At 43.6% G+C, this 22,497-nt stretch overlaps 1 protein-coding gene across 2 annotated transcripts in view; it reads left to right on the top strand.

Annotated features, from left to right (window-relative positions):
- nlgn3a (neuroligin 3a) overlaps nucleotides 1-22,497 on the top strand; it is a 114,966-nt gene that overhangs the window by 32,450 nt on the left and 60,019 nt on the right. For both annotated transcript variants that reach the window (XM_086139215.1, XM_086139216.1), the window contains one exon: nucleotides 6,461-6,610. In XM_086139215.1, the coding sequence (XP_085995341.1) occupies nucleotides 6,461-6,610 (150 nt within the window). The remainder of the gene's footprint in view (nucleotides 1-6,460; nucleotides 6,611-22,497) is intronic.

The following is a 22,497-nucleotide window of genomic DNA, read 5'->3' as shown; positions in this document are numbered from 1 at the left end:
ATGTCTGACGTAAACATTAATTTAAACATTAAAAATGTTTCAGATCCCGATTGCCAGACATGAAACCCAGTTCAGACCGAGTGCAATGGGAATCCCTTCAAATGTTAATCTTCTCTCGGGAAAAAAAAAAAAAAAGGGGGGCTCATTGAGGACTTGACAGACTTTACCGCGCAGGTGATTCCTCACCCAGAGCTCGAGCCAAATTGCCGCGCAGTCTGCGAGGTGGCATTTCGTGCATACGCGCGCACACGTGGATGGTAGTCTCCCTTCAAGCGAGCTAGCCCACATGCATCATTTTATGTCGCCCTAAGTCTGTTCGAAATTGCTGACAAGTGGCAATCCCTTTGTCTGGCAAGTCTTAACACATGTACACACTGGCTTGGTCTCCAAGCTGTTGTGCAAGACTAGCCTGACTGAGAATGTGACAAGTCTATTCTTTACAGAGCGCAACTAATGCTATTTACTGAGCATCACCGCAAAAGCACAATGCGGTCCCGGCAGAATCTCAGCTACAGCACTATAACTAATGCCTGTGTGACAGCATTGGCCATCAATCCCAAAACATGATCCAAAAGATTTTCATTGTTCTGCTATATGTGTCCTGTTCTGAAGTGTCAAGGCGTGAGATATGAAGCCCATATTCTGGGACTCCTCTCTGTTCCTCTGTAATCCCCCCCCGCCCCCCAAAAGAGAAATGTTACCTCTCTGAAAAAGGCGGTAGTCACTGAAGGGTGGCTGAGTACACAGCACAAACCACAAAGTTCTTGTAAGCTGTCTCACAGCTCACCCCTCTCACAAGTGGCGACACCATTATTGTGGGCAATAGCAATCTCCTCGTCTATTGCGCGAGTACTGCAAACCTTAGCAATGACAATGAATTATTTGTATTCCAGATAAAGGATAGATAGAATCAGAACACACACACACACACACACACACACATGCACAAACACACCTCCCACTCTCTTGCACTCATTGCTTATGCACCTCTCATCCACATATTCTCATTCATTCCAAGCTGCTGCCTTGTCTGGTCTCTCACCCCCTCCATCTCTCAGTCAGTTCAGCCCAGCATTGCTATGCTGTTTCAGTTGGCAGTCTTTCTATACCGGGCTGAATTCCTTCCCTTCCGCTCGTAGATGATCTGTCCTTCGTGCTGAAACCCCCCTCGTTACGCTCTTTAATTCTAATACCGGTATGTTTTTATCGGAACATGAAAACGTATGCGGGCGGCAACTAGAACGGGAAAGAGAGGTAACTACATGCACACCGGAGAATAAGATAAAATAAACTTTATCGATCCCCATAGGGGAAATGCTTTTGACACCGCAGCGTTGTAGTTGTAGTGTCAATAAATATGAATATAAAATAGAGAGACAATTAGAGAAGAGCAAAAGACATCCACAAGTAAATAGACAGCAGAGAGAACAGCAACAACAAGGATAAGAATGGACATCAGAATGGAGAAAAAAAAAAAGACAGTAAGGGTGAAAAAAGAAAACCAAACATAGAAAGAGAACAGCCAACAACGGCTGAGATGAGTGGGAAAACCAAAATGAAACATGTAGTAAGATATTTAATGACCTTAAAATTGAGATTTCTGGCCTTGTCAGTCAGAAGCACCGCCATCTACCTGATTCTTCCTCAGTCCATTCAAATTCCGTGCTACATTCCCTCCGGCGGCGTGATCGCGTGGGCCGAATTGCTTGGATATTATGCCGTCCCGCAATCAAGACGTCATTTCTCCAGAGGTTATTATCACGACGTTACGGGGAAGGGAAGCTTTCAGTCGCCTACCTACTTGTTAGAGAAAGGTGAGCGCGTAAATGCAGGATATGAGCTACATCTCCCAAGTCAAACACAATGATGGGTCAGGATGCTTTGCGGTGAACGCAGCCGGCGTCCTCAGCGGCTTGTATCATTGCCGCCCAACTTTGAGTCCCCGACTTTTATCGGGATTAGCGCACGTGCTTGCGCGGTGGAGCCGAGCTCCACCTGCCCGGGTGTTACCGTTGATTCCGTCGCGCGAACTCCACCGGATCGGCGTCCAGCAAAGCCCTCTGCTCACCCCAGGCAGCCTGGAGAGGGTTGAGTCGGCAGCGGGGGCCGTTCACACACTTTTCTCTTCAATTCCGCCAGTGTCCCGTTTTCTCTGATGTGGCGTGGATGCGAAATCGTGCCCGTGTAGAGAGAGAGAGAGAGAGATATTTGGAACGGCGCTTTTAAACTCGAGATGAAACGTGGCTTGCTAATGGCCGACCCACAAGGGCATCATTTGAGCCATTTCAAAAGATAAGAGAGCTAGACTGTTACTGTCATCTGTTTTTTTTTTTTTTTGTTTTTTTTTTTTAATTTGTCCTTTACTCTTCACCAATAATAATTGGTAAAACATAAATGTGACGATTTAAATGAGCTGCTTTCATTGACTGGTAATGAAATGCCAAGGCCAATGCTTGTATTGCTTTACTTTGGTTCTCTTTTATTGGTGCGCTACTCTGAGCCGCTTTTGCAGTGAGTTTTTGCAGTATAACAGCAGCTTGCAACGGGGACAGCAGGCTTCCCTGGGAGCCCAGAGGGTTAGCCTCTTTTATTCTGGGAGCAAACAGCTGTCTTTGAGTCTTCGGGATGACAGAATCTCTACGGCTTCCCGCTCTCAGCTCGATCCAGGCTAGCTGCAGGGGGCTTTTGCTAATAGCCGCGCTTGTTACCATGTCTTTGTTATTTTTCTCAGCCTGTCCATTCCCATCTCCCGGTTCTGTCTATCCTTTTACACATTTATATATTTAACGCATGTCCTGTTCAATGTTTGTCCATCTCCGACACCGTCATTGATACACAAACACAACAGCCAGACGGGGAGCAGGAAGTTACCTTCAGAAAGGTCATTGCTCCCATTAAATCCGCGGGAGCCATGTCAACATTCACAGTCGGGATACATTCCCATGCATATCTTTGGTTCTCAATGCCACGCTAAGATTTTTTTTTTACACACACAAGCCATCCCCGAGTTGCTCTCGAAAATGTCAAGTGTTGGAGAAAATGCCTTGATTTTAAAAGAACCCCAACTGCAAGGTTCTTTGCTTCCGTCCAGCCCATCACTCATAATGATGTGCCGCTCTGTGTGAAAATTGACTTGTGACAGCTCTTTTCATCGAGGTCATACTTCCTTTTTAGGTTAGACAAAAAAAAAAAAGAAAATTTGCCCTCATGTGGTCTTTCACTTTGGCCTTTTTCCATCCAAGGTCTTGTCACACATTGTGCCAGTTATTTCTATTCTGGATAAAGGCAAGATCAAGCAACGTTCTGGGGTATTACAAGAGTTCTGCTGGAGACTAATAAAAAGGCACGTAGCCCTACAATTAGGTGTAATGTCTGTTTTGCGGAGACCAACCAGACAAATCATGTCCTGTTTTCAAATGTGAACATGACCAGTAATGGACTTGTCATGAGTGAAGCGTGAAGCTTGACCTGTCAAGAGAGTTACAGTAGGGTGCGTGTCATGTCCTGCCACATCAGGACATTCTCACTCGTTCCCCCGCCTCGGACCTCAACGATAGCCGTTGACAGCCACCATGTTTCACCAAGCGCAGACACGGTGACTGCCGCCGACGCTCATCTCCAGCGTCAAGACCGATGCCGGGGCTCTTAATGTCAGCTATATGACCGAGCGTCGTGCGGAAAAGGACAGAGGTTCAATCTAAGCCATAAAGAGGGGGAAAGCGAAACGGAGGAGAAAGCGAAGAGTTTGTTTCATTGGCAGCGGCGGCGTCTGGTTCGGCTCAGGACCGACATACGCGTCCGTTCAACCATCCGGTCGGTGCAGCCCGACTGAGAGGCCTCGTTGAAAGGTCGCGCTCCTTCTGGTTAAAATTCCAAACTAAAATTCCTGCGCTCGGATGTACTTTTCAGGCCGAGCTCTGCACAGCCTTTGTTTTCTGGTTGGGACAGCTACATGTGACCACACGCGCTACATTTTGCATGAGCTTGTCTTGATGAGATCAATTATTTAAGAATTATGTCATGCACATATTTTTGTTCTTCTTTAGATCATGATTGTATTGATTTATTTATTTATTTATTTGTTCATTTATTTATTTATTTATTTATTTGTCTTTCTTTTCTTTTTTTTCCTCCCACTGTGCATGGAGTTTCAAAAATACCAGAATGTGCTTTAATGACGATGTCTCTGTTTCTTTTCTAGCGTAGGATTTTGTGCTACAACTCATGATGCTATGTGTGTTGATGATATCAACAAAGGATGAACTATGACAACGTCAACATTTTTTTTTCTTCCCCTTTATATGAAAGCACCAGGGAGCTGGGTTGCAAGTTAGCGTAGACCCGTAGTCGTCTGTTTCACCAGATTTGGCCGTCCAAAGCCGCTGGTATAACACCAATGTGATTTGTTAAAAAACACCTGCTTATATCATGTTGTAACCTTCTGCCAACCGAGAGGATGATATCACCATATTACCGTAGGTCATAATAGGGACCCGATTGGCATCTATTGCATGTTTGTGCTCTGACACAAATCGGTGTCACCTGTGACCACGACTGTTAACTCCCACCACATCAGATCAATAAATAGCTTAGAACAAGTTAAGCTGCTTCACTGTCCCGCATCACACTCCCAAAGGGATTTAACTGTTGTCATGGAGACATGATGTGAATCAACAAAAGAGGTGACTGATAACATTGACATGACTAATCTTTTTTTTCTTATTCTCCCCCCTTCCCCCCCCGTTTGCTCTTTCTATCTTGCCATATGCTATGTATCTGTGGCCCATTTGTTTCAGTAGCCTGTTAAGGATATTGTTCGGCTGTTTTTCCTCCCTTTTCCCCCCATTGCCCTCTCTGACTGAGCCCCCCCATGCTTCCTCACCCCATGCATTCCCTCCTCCTCCTGTCAGTGATAAGTGTGTGCATAGAGAAGTGTCAGCTATAAATCACATTTCACTGTCTAGCCTTCTCAGATACCAGCAAGATAAAGAAAGCCATAAATAAGGCCGCATTATGCGCGAGTTATTGCTTTGCTTTTAAACGTAACAGGGCAATGAATAACCAAGGGAATATTGATACAGAATCAAGACGGCGCTCTGCTATAGGAGTTACAGGGAAACCAGGTCTCTACAAATGTGTTTAAGTAGTTGTTCTCAGTGTTCAGTATGCTAATGCGATGGGGTGCATAACATCAAGTAGTGCCTGCAGATGGATGCAGATTAGGTTGTGCAGGATGTGGCCTGCGATTAGCTGTTCTTGAGGATTTAAATTTCACTCCCTGTCACTATAGCAACTATATTGTAATAAAACCCCTTGTGAATTCGAGGACGGTGTTTTCTTTATTTCATTTGTCAATTTTTTTCTTTTTTTTTTTTTTGTCTTTTTCTACCTTTTCACATATTTTCTGTTAGCTATTCTCTAGAATTTTTTTTTTTTTTTTTTTTTTCCCCTTCCGTTCTCTCTTTGTCCCTCTCGTTCTCTGTCTTCCTCACTCGTTGCCCTCCCACCCATTCTCATTCTCACCACTCTCGGAGCTTAGGGAGGGGGGGGAAAGAGGCAGGGAGTTGGAAGGCGGGAGGGAAATGGGGAGAGACAGGGGAGAGTCTGTGAGTGAAAGCGATACAAAGTGAGGGAGGGGAAGGCGAGAAGCTACGCAGAAAGGAGGGGTGGGGGGGGGGGCAGGAGTGAAAATGAGAGAGAGTTTCTTGTCTTGTCTCTCAGCTCTAGCTAGCCAGTCAGTGATTCAGTCTATTCCTCAGACAGAGGCTTTTTTCTTCCCTCTACCTCTAGATGTGCTTTATCTGGCCTGAGTGTCGCTCCAGCTGGGTACCGAGTCCTGTTTGGGGACTAAAATAAACAACATTTTACCGAGAACGAAGGCGAGATATACCTGCTCAAAGAATCCAAACGTCGGCGTGCAAATATAGCGTTGCGCCGAGACAGGCTGCGGTGAGAACAAGGTGCACAGTCGCATTGTTTAATTAGCCGGAGTGTTTTCCATATCACTGTCAAGCCAAATTAGCCCTCTTCCTGGTTAGGAGATGTGTCAGAGTAGCTCTCTCCATTCTCCCTAATGGCTTCCTACTTGTCTATATTGGGAGGTGTCTGCTTCCCGGAAGACAACGTAGAACCAAATGCAACCCTAATAGTTTGGTTTTTATGAGGTAAATGATATGTCATTTTCAGTTTTGATGGCCAATTACGAGAGCAGAGTTGAAATCGACATAAAAAGGTAGGCATAATTTGTTTCTCATGGAGCAGACATGAGCGAATATTGCTTCCATTTGCATCACTAAGCCAACGGACTGTGTCTTTACAGCTGGTATCTGGGAGGTGACAGTCATCTTGTCTGTGTATCGGCCACCGAGTGCCGTATCTGCCGTGTCTAAATCTTGAGCTGACCCTTGATCTGAATGGATGGATGACAATGTGAATGTGTTAATGATGGCCACTTTTGCAGACATACGAGACTCCGGAGCCAAGCCCGTGATGGTGTACATCCACGGAGGATCCTACATGGAGGGGACGGGCAACATGATCGACGGGAGTATCCTGGCTAGCTATGGAAATGTCATCGTAATCACTCTCAACTACCGTGTCGGAGTACTCGGTAAGCATCTCTTCTTCTTCTTCTACTAACCCATCCAAGGGAAAAAGCAACATTGTGGGGCAGCAAGCTGCGAAGAGCACTCCGGTTTGTCAGATACATTGTTTTATTACTGCGGTTTTAGAGAATGTGACAGTGTCTTAAAATGTCAGTCATTCGCTGAGCTGAAGGTGGTTGGGGTGTCGTAACTGAGGTTAAGAAAAAAATAAAAATGCTTGCAATTAGGACGGGGAGTGGAGGCGGGGGGGGGGTGATCTGTGAAGGGTGTGATGTTTTTTCAAGACAGAAAGAACGAGGTGGTCTTACGCTGAGTTGTTGTAGGGTGCATATTGACTCACACAGCTGAATCCGCTTTCAAATGTGTAAATGTGTGTGTGTGTCGGAGGGGGTTGGAGAGGCACAGAGAGAGAGAGAGAGAGAGAGATAGCAAAAGAGAAGGAGAGGGAGCTCCATGGAAACAGCTGCAGCAACACAAAATGGAGTTTGTTAGCACACTACCAAAGCTTTGTACCGATTCCATCCATCTCTTCGACACTGCTGATTTTCTTCCTCGCATGTTTTTATTTATCTTTTTCTTTTTCAACTTTGAGAGTGGTTACGCTGTAACGAACCATTTGAATGCAAAATGAAATTTCAGCGTTCCTTTTTTTCCTCCAATTGCTGAGAAGATTTGAACTAAAGTGACTGGACTTAATATAATTGAAATGTCTGGTTGTTTCACCTGCCAAGGACACAATGTTTTGGGTATTTGTCTGTCAATCAGCATTTCACAACACCCTTCAGACCTATTTGCATGCAAATATCCCTGTGCTAGTCAGACAGAATGCCATAAAAAGTTCCAATTACAATAGCGTGTAACCGTACCGTCTCGCTCACACGTCTTTCTTAAGTGCACAGCGACATTCCGGTATGGATTTTCACGATATGCTGTAAGTCCACATTTGCAGCTGTGTCTACATGAGTAGCCAAACTTGTACGACTCAAATTGAAATCAGTGTGTTTGCAAATCAACGTGAGAATGTATTTGAGGAAGCAAGTTGTCACAAACACCTTGAGGCGGATGAAGCGAGGCCTACGTTAGATTCGCTTCGTGCGGCAGATGTTGCACGAAAAGGGTCATGAAAAGGAAAGAGGTTCCTGGTTCGATTCCTCTGGGTCCTCCTGTTTCTCCGCCCCGCTTTCCAAAATCCTGCAGCGGTTTAATTGCGGAATCTAATTTGCTCAGACATGCGAATGCTTGAATTGAACGGCGACTGGTCCAGAGTGAGCCTCGCCTCTCGCCCAATGACCGCAGGGATAGGCTCCGGCCTCTGTCTGTTCCCAGCTTAGTTTCTACTGATAGAGACATTAACTCTTTCTAAAGCTGATTATTTTAACAGGACACCATCAAATAATAGAGGCTCTATTGGATGGATGCTAAGCACAGTTCATGCGGTTACGGGGTTTTTTGGCCCTAGTTGGATGCTCTAAATCAATGTCCAAAGTGCTCATTTTCTCCACTTTTCATGAAATCAAATCTGCCCTGAAACCTTTTGTTGTCCTTTTTGAAGGCTTTATAAATATCCACCGTTTTGGGCGTGTTTTGGTTAAAACACTTAAAAACCACAGCTCGTGCCCTTTGCCTCGGCGAGGCTGTTGTCTCGGCACCGCAGCGTTACGATGGCCGACTTACCCGGATGAGCGCATAAGTGATTTTGTCTCTGAGATAAATGTTCTTACGAAGGAGAGTGAAGGAAAGCCATCGAGAGTTAAAAGGTTTGCCAGTTTGAATACCCTTTGTGGTGAAAGAGTTGGCCATGGACCAAGGACGGGTTTTTCTATTTAACCCGCTGCATGTTTTTGGACGCAGACAGAGGATATAACATGGATATATCGTCTATATGATTAAATAACATTTCAAAAGTCTGAAAAAATTAAATTATCATTCCTTAAGACAACACAGGGTTTTAGCGATGTACGTATCGCTTGCTCCACTGGCCCCACAAAGTCGATGGGTGTTTAAAGATATGGCCATTATGTGCCGCTGGGAAGCTTTGCATGCAAAAAAAATGGAGGCTCCAAATTCTATTACACATCCGGTGGATAGAATCCAACGGGAAGGCCCAAAAAACAAGATAATTCCAGTGGTGATCTCGTGGCAAATGAAAGACGATGATAAAATACTAAAGACGATAATGAAATATCAATATTCGGTTGAAATGCCACCACTGACAAAAGGGGACGGGAAATAATCACTTTCCAGTTGTTTTGTTTTGTTCTTTTTTTTTTCTTTTTACTTAGAATGGATGATGCAAGAAAAATATTATTACTCTTTCACTTTTCTGTTTACTTCCAGGGATATATTTTTTCAGTTCGTTTATTCAAAAATGAAGGCTTTTGGAAAATGCTAATAATACACTGTATAAACTAAAGGCAATAAAGGTGTCATGACCAAACAAGACAGAGGGTCTTACTGTTGAAAACACAGTGAAAAACAGAAGGCGTATCTGTCAATGCATCCATCGTTTTATCTCTGAGAAACTCTGGGCCTGACCCTGCTGCTCAGATGACTCAACATGTCTAAACAAGCTGAGCGAGGAAAAGGCTCTCTTTATCCTTTATGACATTGAAATGATGACCGCGGTTGAAGAATAGAGAGACAACTACATTCATCCCGAGAGTGTGTTTTTGATGGAGATGAGAGTGCTCCGGCCTATCGATTTTGTCATCAGGATTGCATGCTGTGTTTTCCTCTGTCACTTTTGTTCAGTATCATTCTTGGGGTTGTAATCGGCCTTCGGGGTGGTAAGGTGGCATCCAGTCCTACCCCGCTTTGGTATGAAGCCCGGCACGTAAACCTAGTACGGATTCATGATTATATTTCTTTCATGGCACTTCAATTATGAGTCAGATGTTTCTTTTCTCACTGACACATTTCACTAAATGTCATTCTGCATGCACGCACACACACATACACACACGCTCTGAAGCAACGTGGACAAGTGTTCGCACATACGTCGCACAGATAGCGAGACGCCAAAGCAAATCTGTGCAAACAAAACACGCTCACACACTCGACCGTTCTCTTGGTGAGCTCCCCGGCAGCCGCTTCGAAAAAGGGGCAGCGAAGAAGTGATGCATGTACTTCAGCGATAATGTCCGTTGCTTTTGCACGGTTTGATAATCTCCCCATGGTACGGCTTTGAATGTTATTACAGACGCACTCGTATAAACAGAATAAAACACAGGCCAGAAAGAAATCAGACCGCGATGGGCAATTAAGACTAAGCTGTCTGAAGATCTTTCATCGCTCTCACAACATGAAAATCAAAATCACATGTCTTCATTTTATTTCCGTTTGCGTTTATTATTGAATATTAATGTCACTCGCTGTGTCTGCGCTAATCTCGTCTAAATAGCAAAAGAGAAGAGTAAATTAACCGTTTATACGTCACATGTAAGCGGCAGATGCTGTGTTTCCTTTGACCTAAAAACGCGCTGCGATTGGGACTGTTCGTGTTAATTAGGCTGTTGAGTAAATAGACAGATAGACAGACTTAAATTCATGAGTACATTAATGCATATTTATTTACATACGCATGCTTCACTAGGCTGTTAAAAGAAATAATGGAATAATAGAGACAGCATGAATTACATAACATAACGACTTAAAAAATGAAAGCAGACATGGCAAGTCAAACTTCATTTTCTGACACCGATAAAATCCCCCGGTTTTCTGACAATGCTATTCATAATTCAATAAAAAAAATTAAAAAAAACCTTTGAAACGTACACAACAATCGGAATCGTTTTTTCTTTTAAATTCAATGTCATGAACGAAACAAAACAAAACAAAACAAACAAAGAAAAACAAAAAAACAAAAGGCAACAGCAGACAAATCTGTACTAAATCCATTTCATTGCGGAACGTGAAAACCTTTTTACAATCCAGTTTCAGCAAATCGGCTGGCATGGAATCACTATAAATGTCAGAAATTAATGCTCTGTCCATAAGTTTAATTTATTTATTTGCGTATTTATTTCCGCGTTAAAGCCCCTCTTCAACTTAAACTAGTTCAAGTTTTCTCAGGCAGAAATATTGAAAGATGCCACTTATAGTTTAATTAGATATAGATTTCAGACGTGTTTGGCATTTCCAAAAAGTCGAGCCAGAATGGATTCGATTGATATTTAAGCGAGGTTTCCCGGCGGGCGTACGGAAGATGTAGACTCTTTGAAAAAAAAATAGGGGGAAATTGAAAGAGGCGCGGCGAGGAGATGTGACAACGGTGAAGAGGGGAGATGCTTTCACGACTTTTTCTCCGAGACTACGATGCGTTGTGTCGTCGGCACTCCTGTTCCAATTAAAGATGAGTCCGCTAAGTTCCTGCCGCCGTGCTATCACCGCCCCGCAGCTTGTAATGGTAATTATTGCTTCAAAGGGTGGGCCACAATTCTCCAGAGGCCCTATTTGCAACTTTCATATCTTAACCTTTCACTCTTCAGATGAATGAGAATTAATTTTAGATTCAATCTGTATTCACTTATTGACCCACCGCAGTGCGATTATCGCCAAAATGATCAAGGTTGAATTTAACCCCGTCTGGATCGTCCCGTGACCGTAAGAACGGTTTGTTTACCAGAGACTGTTTGGATTTCTAGAAATCGATCTGTTTGAAAGTGTGTGTGTGTGTGTGTGCGTGAGATACAGAGAAAGAGACAATATATACTGCATTTGTGCGTGCGTGTGTGCGGTCGGAACACATACTTCGCATGCATACACCTCATCGCCACGCCTCTCTAATGATGTGTAATGACTCCCAGTCAGGGGGGAGTATCTTGTATCACTGCTCTTTACAAATATAATTACTCACTGGCTCTCCAGAGCATGTCAATTTCCCAGACCGGTGGGTGGGAGGGGGGTGCTTAATTACAAGTTTCCAAATGCATTAAAAATTAACAAAGGCTACTCTCCTGCCAAAACCCAAGGTGAGACTGCTGTAAAAAGGATAATGGTCAAGCGCCGTCGGTACTGTAGGACCCGCCGCACCCCCAGCGATAAGGTTTATTTGCAACCTTTGATAATATCTCCCATATCTTTTTGATCATCCGCTTTCTATAGCCCGCGCCGCCGTCACCGCTGAATATAGCCAGGTCATCCAGGTCCGGGTCCAATCAGAGGAGCCCGAACCTGCTTCATGACGCGCACAAAAGCCCCGGTATCGACCGAGTTACTGTATGTGTGATAAGTGACTTTTGTCTCTGCTGAATTACCGGTGGTACTTGAAGTGCTCCTTGCGGCGAATCATCGAATAGCTGTGCGCCGATGATGTTGCAGGGCAGAACTTACTGTATCGTAAACTTCTTTTTTTTTTTTTTTCTAGCTTTACTTTGTTTTTCCACTATATGATGCAGTGGTCGTATAACCGCCGACTGTTACTGCAAACTGAGCGGCACCCGGTGCACTCTTGGTCTCTTGACCCAGACACTGTGCTGCATGTGGGTTAAAAAGTATTACTGATGTCATCTGGATGCTTCCTGTTGGGAAAAGCCTATGAATAGCATGACCCCATTCACTCTCATTTCACGTTTCTTGTATCCGCAGAAAATCCTGATGCAATTTAATACACTTTGGCTGCATATAAATGCCTCCCAGTCAGCCAGATCACAAGTCTACATTCCAGTCAGCTTCTGCCGTTCTCTAGGCCAGATTATGGTGGTAATGCCGCCAGAGGGAACTAAGAAATTTAAAGAGAATATCAGATGAGGCGGCATGGCGGCGGAGCGCCGCCGCCTCACGGTAAGAGGGTTCGATTCCGAACGCGGTGCCTTCACGTGCCCGCGAACCGGGTCCTCTGATTTCCTCTCACGGTCCAAAAAACGTGCGGTAGAATCGCGGCCGAATTGTATTTGTCAATACGTGGCGCCGTGACTGACCGGTGACCGGGGCGAACCCCGCCTCCCGGCCGACCCGCGTACCCCGAGCGCCGGTTATGACTCCCAGTCAGGGGGGGAGTATCTTGTATAATGAATAAATGATATCAGATACAAAGTGAATGAACAAATTTCCTCAAAACATAAAAGAGTGAATAATTTAAGCGGTTGACTGGTGTTCTCTCACTCAGAGAGAACATGCTTCATCAATCAAGAGACAAACTAATTCGATTTGCCCTGTACGTTCCGAATTCTGTGTAACACTACGGTTTAACGCGGCTACCAATTTGTTTCGCTGTGTCAACTGTTGCCGTTTGGCCCGTGAGAGGTCAACCCTCGCGGTACAGGTTGTGTGTCGTCACACGTGTTGATGTTCCTCAAAGACGTTAAAACACAAAATGTGAGATGACGAAAGTCTCCCTATATCGCAAACGTCTCCTCCGAAAGCTCTTAAAGGCTGTCGTCTGATATACAAGCTTGGTACCGATTAGAGGAATTCTGCTAAAGTAGGTAGAATAAACATGACAACGGAGTGACTTCTCTGCCTGCTATTATTATCAGGAGGCAGGCGGAGATGGGTATTTTCTTGTTTTTATTGCCATTTGGATGATTTCATCGAAATTTAGCGCAAAACAAAAGCATTTATTCATCCTATTAATGTCAGTGAGTGAAGAATTGAAGTAATGGTTTTCATGCTCCAGTCTGCAGCAGCTTGTTGATGCTGCTCCCCAACAAATCTCTGCCAGGAAATTAACTCTTAAGCTCCTTTCGCTTGACAGTCTGCAACAAACGTCTGGCTTTGCAAGACAGGGCTGAGAGAGGCCTATTGTTTTGTCAGTGCTTTGCACCGTCCCCCAAGATGATGTTTCCTTTCAAGCTTGAAACTATTTAAAACTATTGATTCAAACTGAAAATTGGAAGGACTCTGAGGAGGGCGAAGCTCCAGAAATACCGCAGTGACACAGCCGTTCAACAACGTGGAACCATGACTCTTTCTCATGTAATATACACGAATATTATTACCTTTTCATGAATTTGCCTGTGATTGCATTTTCAGTGGAAATAGCCCTGTCATCGGAAGAACACGCTCGCAGCGTAAAAGCCCTTGCAATATTTAACGACCCCTCAGTTGTACTCACCGCTGTGTTTTGAGCAAAATAAAACATTATGTTGATTTATATATCAGGTGGAAAGGTCAGCATTGAACTGTCGAGTGGAGATGCGAGTACAACCGAAGTCCTCTGGACATTTTTTGGTGTGAGACGGCAGTTTTGGTGTCTTCGTGGTCCATGTTAGTAGCTCATAATGAGTTCCTGTTTTGAATGCAAGGTCCTAAGCGTAACCTCGGGCACAACAAATCGGTAAACTCTTCCACAATATCCTAACTAGCCTTGAATCGTGTGCTTTGTGGACACATAACAAAAATGCATTAAAGAAAATTTAATTTGGTTTGGACAGTCTATCTTACCAGCACACTTCATGTGCAGCCTTAAAATATATTGAAATAGACTTTATGTGTTGTAAACGCAAGGCGTTAATATGAGGTTATATAAGACATCCCAATGTCGAGTATGACGTGACTTGTGTTTTCATCTGTGTTTTCTTGTTTGTATGTCAGCTGTTGTCAGAGGTATCATGCAAAAAAGCACTGGGCCTATTTTACTGAAGTATTTAAAATGTTTTTGTTGTTCATCATTATCCTCATCGTCCCACCGGATCGTTCCTCAACAGTCTTTGACTTTGGAAGGCACTGTTCAGAGATATTGTGAAATTTGATACATCTTTCTGATTTTCAGAGTCTGTCACATGTTTAAAGGTTTAGGTTAGAGTTAAATTTGCCTTTATTTCACTCAAACGTTTGTTTATCTTTTCCAAAATAGTCCATATATCAATAATAATTGAATGATGTAATAACAAGAGGGAAAAAAAAAAACATCAAAAAATCAACTTCAGCATAATAACCAATCCTCATGTCTTCTCCGGTAGTGTTGAAAAGATTTATTACAGCACTGGAACAAAATATAAACACCTGCGGCCGGTCGGGACTTCTGTGGATAAAAAAAAAAGAAAAAAAAAAGAGAAAGACCAACCAAGTGCAAGAAAGATGCAAAAAAATTGTGAGCGGAGAACTGACAGCATTCATGAATTCTGTTCCCCTAAATCTTTCCCGGGAATCTGCAGGTGTTATGTTTCCAGTTGCGTCGGTTCGTGTTCTTCACGTTCAGCACCGTCATACCTCCTGTCAGACCCGCTCTATTGACGACAATGAGAAACCACCTGTTGACACAATAATAGCGACATACGCACCTTAATATTTTCTTCGAATGTCGCCTTCCAACAGACTCTGAAGTGGCAAGGCGCGGTCTTTGTGCCGGCGCAAGGCGGCCCTCGCTCCGGATTCACATCTCGTAGGAGCACAGCAATACGATCCTTCCCCACATTGGCCCGCCCGATAATTTCGCGGCCGGGGCATTAGTCAGTGTGTGCCATGTTTGCGGGTTTATAGCCCAGATAAGGGTGTGTTCATTAAGGGACACTGGCCCGATGCAATCTTCCGGTCTGTTTAGGAGCATATATCTCACCTACATCCCAGCTTGGGCCTGCTGAGGCGGTTTGTCGGACATGCTCTTTTGGCGGTAACCGATGGCGAAGCGTCACGTGAGATAAATCCCCGTGATAGATGAGCGGTCGGAGGGGTCGTCTCACTTGCATTAATAATTGACAAGAATAAGATAATTTGACCGCCCTTATAGTTTTAATCAAATGGAATTTGATTAAAACGCATGAATGAACTCCTGCGGTTGCGATTCTCCAGATACTGTGCAACGGATAAGAAGTTGCACTGAGGTTCCCGTTTGAGAAAGAATTGTCGGGGATTCATAAGATGGTCTGATCTGCTCTGCGGCAGGAGGACGATGCTCTCCAGAAAGTCACGGAGACGCCTGAGGGTTCTGGGCGAGCTTCAGTGACTCTCAGGCGGCAGATATTGTACTACCCTTTAACATGTGGCTCTCAACATTTTTTTGAAAAACTTATGATTACTTGAATTAAAAAAAAAAAAAAAAGGGATCTGAAAATTAGACATTTCACTGTGAAAACTCTTGTTTTAAATTAGGTTTGGCCACATGACTGGAGCTGATGAGATGGGTAGAACAAGGCAAGGCAGTGTACAAAATCTCTTATTTTGCTGTATGCAATCAAGAGTTATCACCGCATTACATTTTAAATCCACTTTCACATTAAGCTCCCATTATCTTATTTTAGTGATATTTCTGCGTTAGTTTACCATCTCACCCTGTCCGTCGCTCTCCCCAGGTTTTTTTTTTTTTTTTTTTTTTTTTTAGTGACCTACAGAATAAGATTGCAGATAAATGTTCCACTAAGAGTTTCTTTTTTTTTTTTTTTTTCCTCCAATGCTGGGTTTTTATTTTTGAGAGACAGAGAAGTTCAGACAAACAGAAGGAGATCTGCCCCTTCTTGCTGGAGTGACTCCCTATCTAGAAGTACAAAGCAGTACTACTGGAGGAGAGGGAGCAGCACTAGCTTTTCAAGTTACCAAAGTGCACCTTTGATTCACAAAACAAAACATATTTGGAATGGTGGGATTTTTTTTTTTTTTTTTTTTTCGAGGCAAATTTATCATGCAGTCATTCTTTTTTTTCTGCAGCTGTGGAGAATTCAGATTTATCTTCATTTGTCCCCACGGGACACGTTTAGCAAACATTACGATGTAAAATATGGACCCAGCAAAGCAGCGGCATTAACCCTGAAACACATTTCTCATTTAAATGTTGGAGTTTATATTCTGCTCACAGAAATTCTGCGTGAGGCATTTGTTTCGTAAACGGAATATTTTGGAACGAGAATTGTGAAGGAAAGAAACATGAAGAAGAACCGTTTTGTCACGTAGTGCAGTTTATTTGGGTATTTAATGTATTTTAGTATGGTGTGACACATATATATATATTTCTAAGCAACTCCCATTGTGGGACCACACAAGCTTTTCTGTGTATCTGCCCTTAAATTAAACCATCCTAACAATTGCAGTACAGTAAATATACATCACAAAGACATCAGAGAGACATCGTGTCGAGGGATCCTCCGCATCTCGTATAAAACTGGAGCTCTTCATCTGAAGATGGCAGCTTGTAGAGCGCAGAAAAGTGCCCGTCTTACGTCCGCGTTGGCAATCGAGTCATGGCTGAGTCTTCGACCTTTACTGTTCGTGATGGAGGATGTGTGTTCAGTGAAGCGGTTTCTGCATCCTTAACATGTGTAAATATTCATTCATTCATTCATTATCTATACTGCTTATCCTGCAGCCAAGGTCGCAGGGGAGCCTATCCCATCAGTCATTGGACGAGAGGCAGGGTTCACCCTGGACCGGACGCCGGTCGATCGCGGGGTCACATATGGAAATATAAAACCATTGGCATCGCCCTCATTCACATATTATATAGAGACATTCGACCATTCACACGTCGCATGTCACATACGTGCTAGAGTGTGGGTGTGTATATGTGTGTGTGTGTGAATGGGTGAATGTGATCCAGTTAAGAAACATTTTGAAACAGCAATGTGTGAAAGCCCAATATAACTGGAGACTATTTTACATGCTTATATGCATTCATAATACATTTCATTTGTAGTGTATGTAGTCGTATAGTATATAAAAAACAGAGTTCTATGTGTTGGTTGAGATTTGATTGTTCTGATTGAGAATGACACACAGAGAAATGGCATTTTGGGGAGCAATTTTTGCAAAACCATTTTCAGACGTCCCCATTTTTACGATTTTTCTTTTTTTTTATTCATTGTCAAGTAGCCACTGAAAAGTGAATGTGACAGTAAAATAAAGTAAATCACAGGCAATTGTTGCTACAATACACACACACAGCGGCAGGTATTACTGATTCAGTCAGTTAACTTATCTTTCACAGTTTCCTTCGTTTTTTTTTTTTTCCCCCTTCCAATGGCTCAACTTCATCTCTCTGCCCTGAGCCACGTCCCAATATGTTTGCACGCCAACACAGGGGCTTTTGTGTGACGTGCTACATTTTCATGGAAGTACGCATCAAATGGGCTGTAAAAAAAAAAAGAAAAGAAAATAAATGCGAGTCAAGGTGTATTGTATTTATTCTAATAACTAAACCTTTCCAAACAGTTCTGTTATGGTGCCATAAATATTTCATGTATTTGAATTCAGATTATTTTGAAGTTGAATTCTTTTTACAGGATGGGCTCAGCTTGTTGCAGAGCTATCATCAAACATACAGTTCTATCCCAATCGTAACGAAATAAGCCCCTTTCAGACGGAAAAGTTCTAAGAAGTGTTCAGCTCAAATTTCCTTCTAGGCACTACCCTCCTCCCGGGGGAACTTTTTAGTGTTGCGTTGGCACAGGCAGTACGGGACCACCTTAGGGACCGATGTGACACAAGCGGCTGCGACGTGCACAGCACTCCAAAAAAAAAAGAAAACACTGCACGGAACAGTAAGGCGAGACGGACATGGAGAGCCGAGCGTGCCAAAGCATAATAACGACTAATAACTTGAAGTGTTTTTTTATTTTTCACACCGCGCGGTGGAAAAAAAAAAACCTATCCTTGCTATTTCTGTACTTATTTTGGCGAAAATATTGACGTTATGCTCGGACCTCTTTGTGGGTAGGTTTCTCGGCGGGTCCCGGGAAAACAGGTGACGGCGTTGCTTTTAAAAATCGTCTCACCGCAAAAAGGATCCGGTCACGCCTGTGACTTACGAGCGCCGCCGATCGCTGAGCACCTTTGGTTTTTGAGGTGTCACGGAACCGTACAAATACCCTGCCTCGGAGTTGGAGCTAAAACGTTTCTAGGAACCGAGGTTCACGGCCCCTGATTCCTGCGCTGTCTAAATGCACCAAGAAACTGCCTAGTTCCCGAAATGGTTATAGGAGCTGCAAAAAGTTCCTACCGTGCAAAAGGGGCTACGGCGGAAGAAAGATTGGTTTTAGCAAGTCTGTAATATCAACTTTCTCTCGACCTTTTAATGAATCGTTTTACAGCGCATCAGCTATTTTATTTCAAATCATCACCAGGCGATATCTAGCTGTAATGCATTTGAAGAATCGTGTTATACGTTGAATCACAGTGAATTTCTTCGTATGCCCAAGAGAGTAAAATGGGAAATTCAATTGACTCTGTACTAAATAATAAAGCGATACTGGGGTAAATTACTCCCGGAGACTAAAAATTGTCATGAATAAACAGTGAAGTCGAGGAAATGGGAACCGCAGATTGCTATTTTGTTTGAAAAATGGCCCGAAATTAGTTAAATGTCAACCGCACATATCACTCCCGAGTCCTCCTACATCCACCCCATGCTGGGGTAAGCTGACAACACCAAGATGAATTATATACTTAGTTGAAAATTTGTGTTTCTGAATAACTGAAGTCTTCTCATGACTTGCACCGGGCTTCATGTTTATGTTGCTTCAAAGATCTGTCTGCGGTGATTCATTGCTTGAATGCTTTCTTTTGCTTTGTACTCTGTTTTAGGAGGGAGTGCGGTTGCTCTTAATGGTAGCACGGTTTTTCTTCTTTGTTCATTTGTCCTTGAGGGATTTGTAACTTCACAACCAAAAACACACAAGCGCTTCTTCTTCCTCAAGGCAAAATAGGCACAGGTAACATCCTTATCGCGCGGAAGCCGGCATGTACACTTACAGATTAGCCGAGTGCCGCGTGTTTGATCATTCAGAGAAGGAGAAAAATGAATGAAATCCCAGAACCTTATCTTTTATACTACATTCCTGTGGCATTGTGTCGGGTCGGGAACAATTAAAGCCCCATTACACGCAGTGCTGGGACGGCTGTTGGGGAGTTGTCCATCATAAGGTGTATCCTGAGACAGGAGTGATGTGTGTAAGAAGATATATAGTGTCCCAGTAGGTGGAAGATCTTGCTTCTTGTCTTGTAGAGGCATTAATCATAGCCACGGCTAAGCTTAACTCCAAGGTCAGCAGTCCTCATATGTGTGGGTGGCGTTTCTCATGCTTGCCATCGCAAAGCGTTACTCGAGAGGCGGAGTGCGGGGAGGGTCTTAAGAAAGTGAGTATTTGATTTTTGGCAAGGTTAAAGGAGGAGGAGAAGAGCTCGCAGGGCAATTGTGAGTTGGATTAGTGATGATGCGGGGGCGGGGTTGACAAAGAGTCGCCTTTCGAGGTACGGCGAAGGCAAAGGTGGGTGGACATTTTATGGTAATACATTATGCAACGCCGCTGAGAACGGCAAAAAAAAAACAACAACAAAGAAACAACGGGCCGCGATGAGCCGCGAAAGTGGGTGTATCTCCGAGCGGTCCGAGGTGGGAAAGTTCCCAGGGACGTTGTACAGTCACCGCGTCTTAGTCGGAGCGTGGTTGCAAATGTGACCGGGGATCGGCCTTAAACAAGACGCAGCTTTGAAGATAGCGCTAATTTAAAATGATACGAAGACAGATATCCAGCAGATTATCCAGCGGTGAAGGGCAGCGGTAAGCAAATTGATGACAATAACAGCAGCTTATGCAGGAACATAATCCTCTTTGGTGTGTAACGGAAGTGGAATATGTCCTAATAGTTTGTACCGAGAGGAGCCGCGGCGGCGGCGGTCGGACTTGAGAAATCCCATCCTCTCCGTTGGAGGTGATTCCGAGGGGGACGGCTCGCTCTCCTCCGCACCCGGAATTATTTTCAAGCGCAGTGACGAGGGGCTACTCCGGAGCGGAGAATTGGAAACATCTGGAAAGGCTCTGTTGCACAGCCAGAGGTACTTACGTATAATCGCTACTTGTCATTTTTCACCCAAATGACAAAATCAGTAACGTTTATCGCCGGCCTCCGACAAAATGGCCCGATCCGTTGCCCGCGTATCCCGACCTGCAGATCTCGGCCTAGTCGATATCAACCCGTTAATAAGTCGGATGGCGCGTAACACTGTTTTTTTTTCAAGCACAGGAAGAATCTCCTTCAATCTTGGACAATTAATTTAATGTCGCTAGGAGGGCGGCTCATCTGAGCTAACCCGTTGAGGGAGCTCCACGGCCGGAATTCCAATGTTCTCAATTAATTTGCTTTCAGTTGCAACAAGAGCAACAAAACAAACTTGGGTATCCAAAAGGGAGAAATGAAGTTACAGCATGGCAAAGCAGCTTACAAAGGTTAAACAGTTCAGTGTCTTACGATTCCCCCGAAAATGACATATCTAGGTAGAATTTCTGACACGCTTTGCCTCCGGATAACGTGGAAAATTAAAGAGGAACAAATGCAGTCGTGTCGTGCAAAGGGAATCAGGTTAAACCGAAGCTTTATGAATTCAAATGCTCTCTTTTGGCGTATTAGGCAAAAGGCAAAGTCAGCTCTAAACCTCCAGAGCACAGGAAATTCTCCCTAATTTTCCAAAATACAATGTTGGCGCTTCATACACGCTGCACAGATAGATCTATTTTAGTTTTCATCTCTTGGTGGCGTTCTATTTGTTTACTGAAGGAATAAATAGGTTCTAAACATCGAGCGTTATCTACAAGCAACTTTCCTTGCGATTCCGTTTAAAAATAAAAATGAGACCCGATCGAGTGATCGGCCGTACTGAAATGAAAGCTCTTGTACTACTAACATCCTTACAGCGGTATTTGACACGAGTCCTACTATAAGGCCAATTAACACTATGCAATATTTATAACAATTTGAATTTTTAAAGCTTTAATAAGCCAAATTTGAATTTATAAGTAATGCTTTTTGTAGTGTCAGTTGTATAATAGGTTCCTAATAGCACGGGTGAGGTATCTAATCAGCCGCATGGCCTAATGAGCGAGAAGAAGCTTTATTCTCAGACAAGACGTTAATGGGACTCTTGTAAATATCATGAGTATCAGCTGCTGTCGTGCCACTTCCTCATGAATATTAGAAGTGAAATGTGATGATAAATTGTGTATTACTTGTTGGAGCCGGTGGCTGGAGATCCTGACTGACCTTTTCTCCGAGGACCCGCTGATCAAACCTCTGCCCGGACGTGCCGTCTCCATATTTTCGCTGATTGCTTTCAACAGCGTCGCTTCCGCGTCTTCGAGTGCAGAGCTGAAAAACCTGCAATCTCTGGGCGTCCTATTCGTACTCTGAGGCCTCATTGGCTCCCGTGCCTTTACCCAACACATTAACCTTGCGGTATTTCCCCATTTCAAACTGCATTAGTTTCCGTCATGGCAAACACAACATAGCGGGCCAATAAAAGGATCAGTGATGAGCGCAGCTTATGGCAGCTGTTGTGGGAAGAGTGGCTGCGGAGTGGCAATTCTCTTATGGTTCGGAAGTATTGTGGGTCCTGCCCCATACATTGGCCAACAGCCCATGTGAGTTATGACCCCATGCCACTTGTCCTTTACACTCACTGGCTGCATGCTGGCAAGTTGACCTTTATCATTAACCCCGCTGCGTGCTTGTCATTTGAAGTCTTTATTATTCATGCTTCCCTTCGGGTATATTGTATACCAAGGATGAGGAACAGGGAGGAGGCTTGCAGCGCTAGATAGCACATTTATACGGAGCAATTAAAGTGCCTTGTGAAGTCTCAGACAAACTCTCTTGACTTAATCTCGCCTCTTCCTCCGTACGCAGCTCCGTGAGATGTTCCGTGCTTTATAAATGATTGAGTAGGGAGAAATATCGTGCCTTTTGGATATATATTCCTGAAATACTGTAATCCAGGGGTCTCAGACTCGCGGCCCTTGGAACAATATTCTGTGGCCTCCCTGCCTGAAATCAAATCTTTGTGTTAGTGCGGCCCACGTGTTTTTTCTTACATACATCTGCAAAAAAAAAAAAAAAACATGCACAGAAACAATGAAAGAGCAACTTTGCAATGTATTTTTTGCTTCAAAATTTGAAAACAAAATTATTTTTTGCTGAAAAAAAAAAAGTCTAGTGACACTGTTAAACGATGTTTTCTTTTCTTGTTTCTATAA

The sequence above is a fragment of the Fistularia commersonii genome, chromosome 31 (assembly GCF_037954325.1).
Source record: "Fistularia commersonii isolate RoL2024-O1a breed Wild chromosome 31, RoL_Fcom_v1.0, whole genome shotgun sequence".
Taxonomy (NCBI): Eukaryota; Metazoa; Chordata; class Actinopteri; order Syngnathiformes; family Fistulariidae; genus Fistularia; species Fistularia commersonii.
The sequence above is the reverse complement of the archived record's forward strand: the minus strand, read 5'-3'. Positions and strand labels throughout refer to the sequence as shown.